Genomic DNA, 1,382 nt, shown 5'->3' on the forward strand with positions numbered 1-1,382 from the left:
ACGGATTAATTCTATAACTTCCAGAGTTGAGAAAGGTTCATTAGGAGGAGACATCTGGTAGGGAGAGTGCAAGTATTCCATTATTTCGGCGGTACTAGTGGAGAAAAACGGTTTGAAGACATTAGTTAGGTGACTTGCAAACAAGTTGGCTTTTTGTATAGGGCTACGCGCCCATTCACCTTGCGCACAGCAAATACGATACTACATTGATAACAATTCATTAATTTTGCTTTGTCCAGAAAATAAATATTTTATCGTTGAATCTCCTTCTGTAAATAAAAATGTATTCATTGCTTAATATAATATCTGCCGAACATTGTCTGCAACCATTACTAATTATCTTTTATTACAATAAAATTCAATTATATTTACTTCAACCGTGTTCCTAAGAATTAACATTTTACTATTAAAAGTAAATATTTTTATAGCGGCTAGTGTCATACGAATGATACAAAAGTCACTGAAACCAGAAACCTTCAAAGAAGCTATGTACCTGTATTTGGACCGACATAAATACCGTACTGCAACTCCAAACGATCTTTGGAAAGCCTTCGATGATGCGATGATGAAAACAAACGATTTAAACCCCTGGTTGAATATGTCAAATTTCATGTCTGGTTGGACTAATACAAGAGGATATCCGGTTGTCTCTGCGAAGTCAGAAGAACATGCTATAATATTGTCACAGGTATACATTAAGGTCCAGTACAATGGAACTTCATAATATAAATTCCATTTGTATAACGAAATTTTAGTAATGCCTGATTAACTGAACTTTAGTGAAGCTCCTATAAGTATATTATCTGAACTATTGCTGAGCGTCAATCCACTTCTATGAACGAAAATGTAAACGGTAGGAGCACGCATTATGTTACACACTTCTATACTTCGCAGTCGATACAAGTTGAGTAATTATTTACAGAAGAGTACTGCCTGCCGATTTCGATGACCTTGAAATATGTTGTTAGGAACATGATTCTAAACAGGGTCAGGAAATTTAAGGCAGCCGAATTAAGACGAAAATCAAGAATGAAAAGATTGTGCTTTTAGCTTTGTTTTTTAGTTACTGATAATGTTTTTAAAAGTTACACTTCAGATATTGTGGCTGTCCCTAACTAATATCAAAAAAATTATACAAGGAAATGACAGCATCAGTCACGTAGGAGACACAAGAAATCACGAAATTGACCGGTGATCTTGCGTTATAGTTCGAACGTTTCACAAGTAAGGTAAAAAATTTGGACTTTAGATATGATAGTAAAATTTTATTGTACGAATCCAACAGAGTAACGATTCAGAGTGTTATAACAAAAAGGTGTTGGGTGCTGATTTGTGAAGGTTCTTATACTAAGGTTTGGTCTCTCTAGGGGGGGGGGGGGGGT

The 1,382-nt window shown here is 35.3% G+C and overlaps 1 protein-coding gene across 1 annotated transcript in view; it reads left to right on the forward strand.

Moving 5' to 3' along the window:
* Positions 1-424: 424 nt before the first annotated feature.
* Positions 425-1,382, forward strand: part of LOC100749967 (aminopeptidase N-like) — an 8,194-nt gene continuing 7,236 nt past the window's right edge. The window contains exon 1 of the mRNA XM_003492830.4: positions 425-688. Within this exon, the coding sequence (XP_003492878.1) occupies positions 446-688 (243 nt within the window). The 5' untranslated portion in view covers positions 425-445. The remainder of the gene's footprint in view (positions 689-1,382) is intronic.

This window comes from Bombus impatiens, unplaced genomic scaffold (genome assembly GCF_000188095.3).
Source record: "Bombus impatiens unplaced genomic scaffold, BIMP_2.2 scf_0865, whole genome shotgun sequence".
NCBI classification, from domain to species: Eukaryota; Metazoa; Arthropoda; class Insecta; order Hymenoptera; family Apidae; genus Bombus; species Bombus impatiens.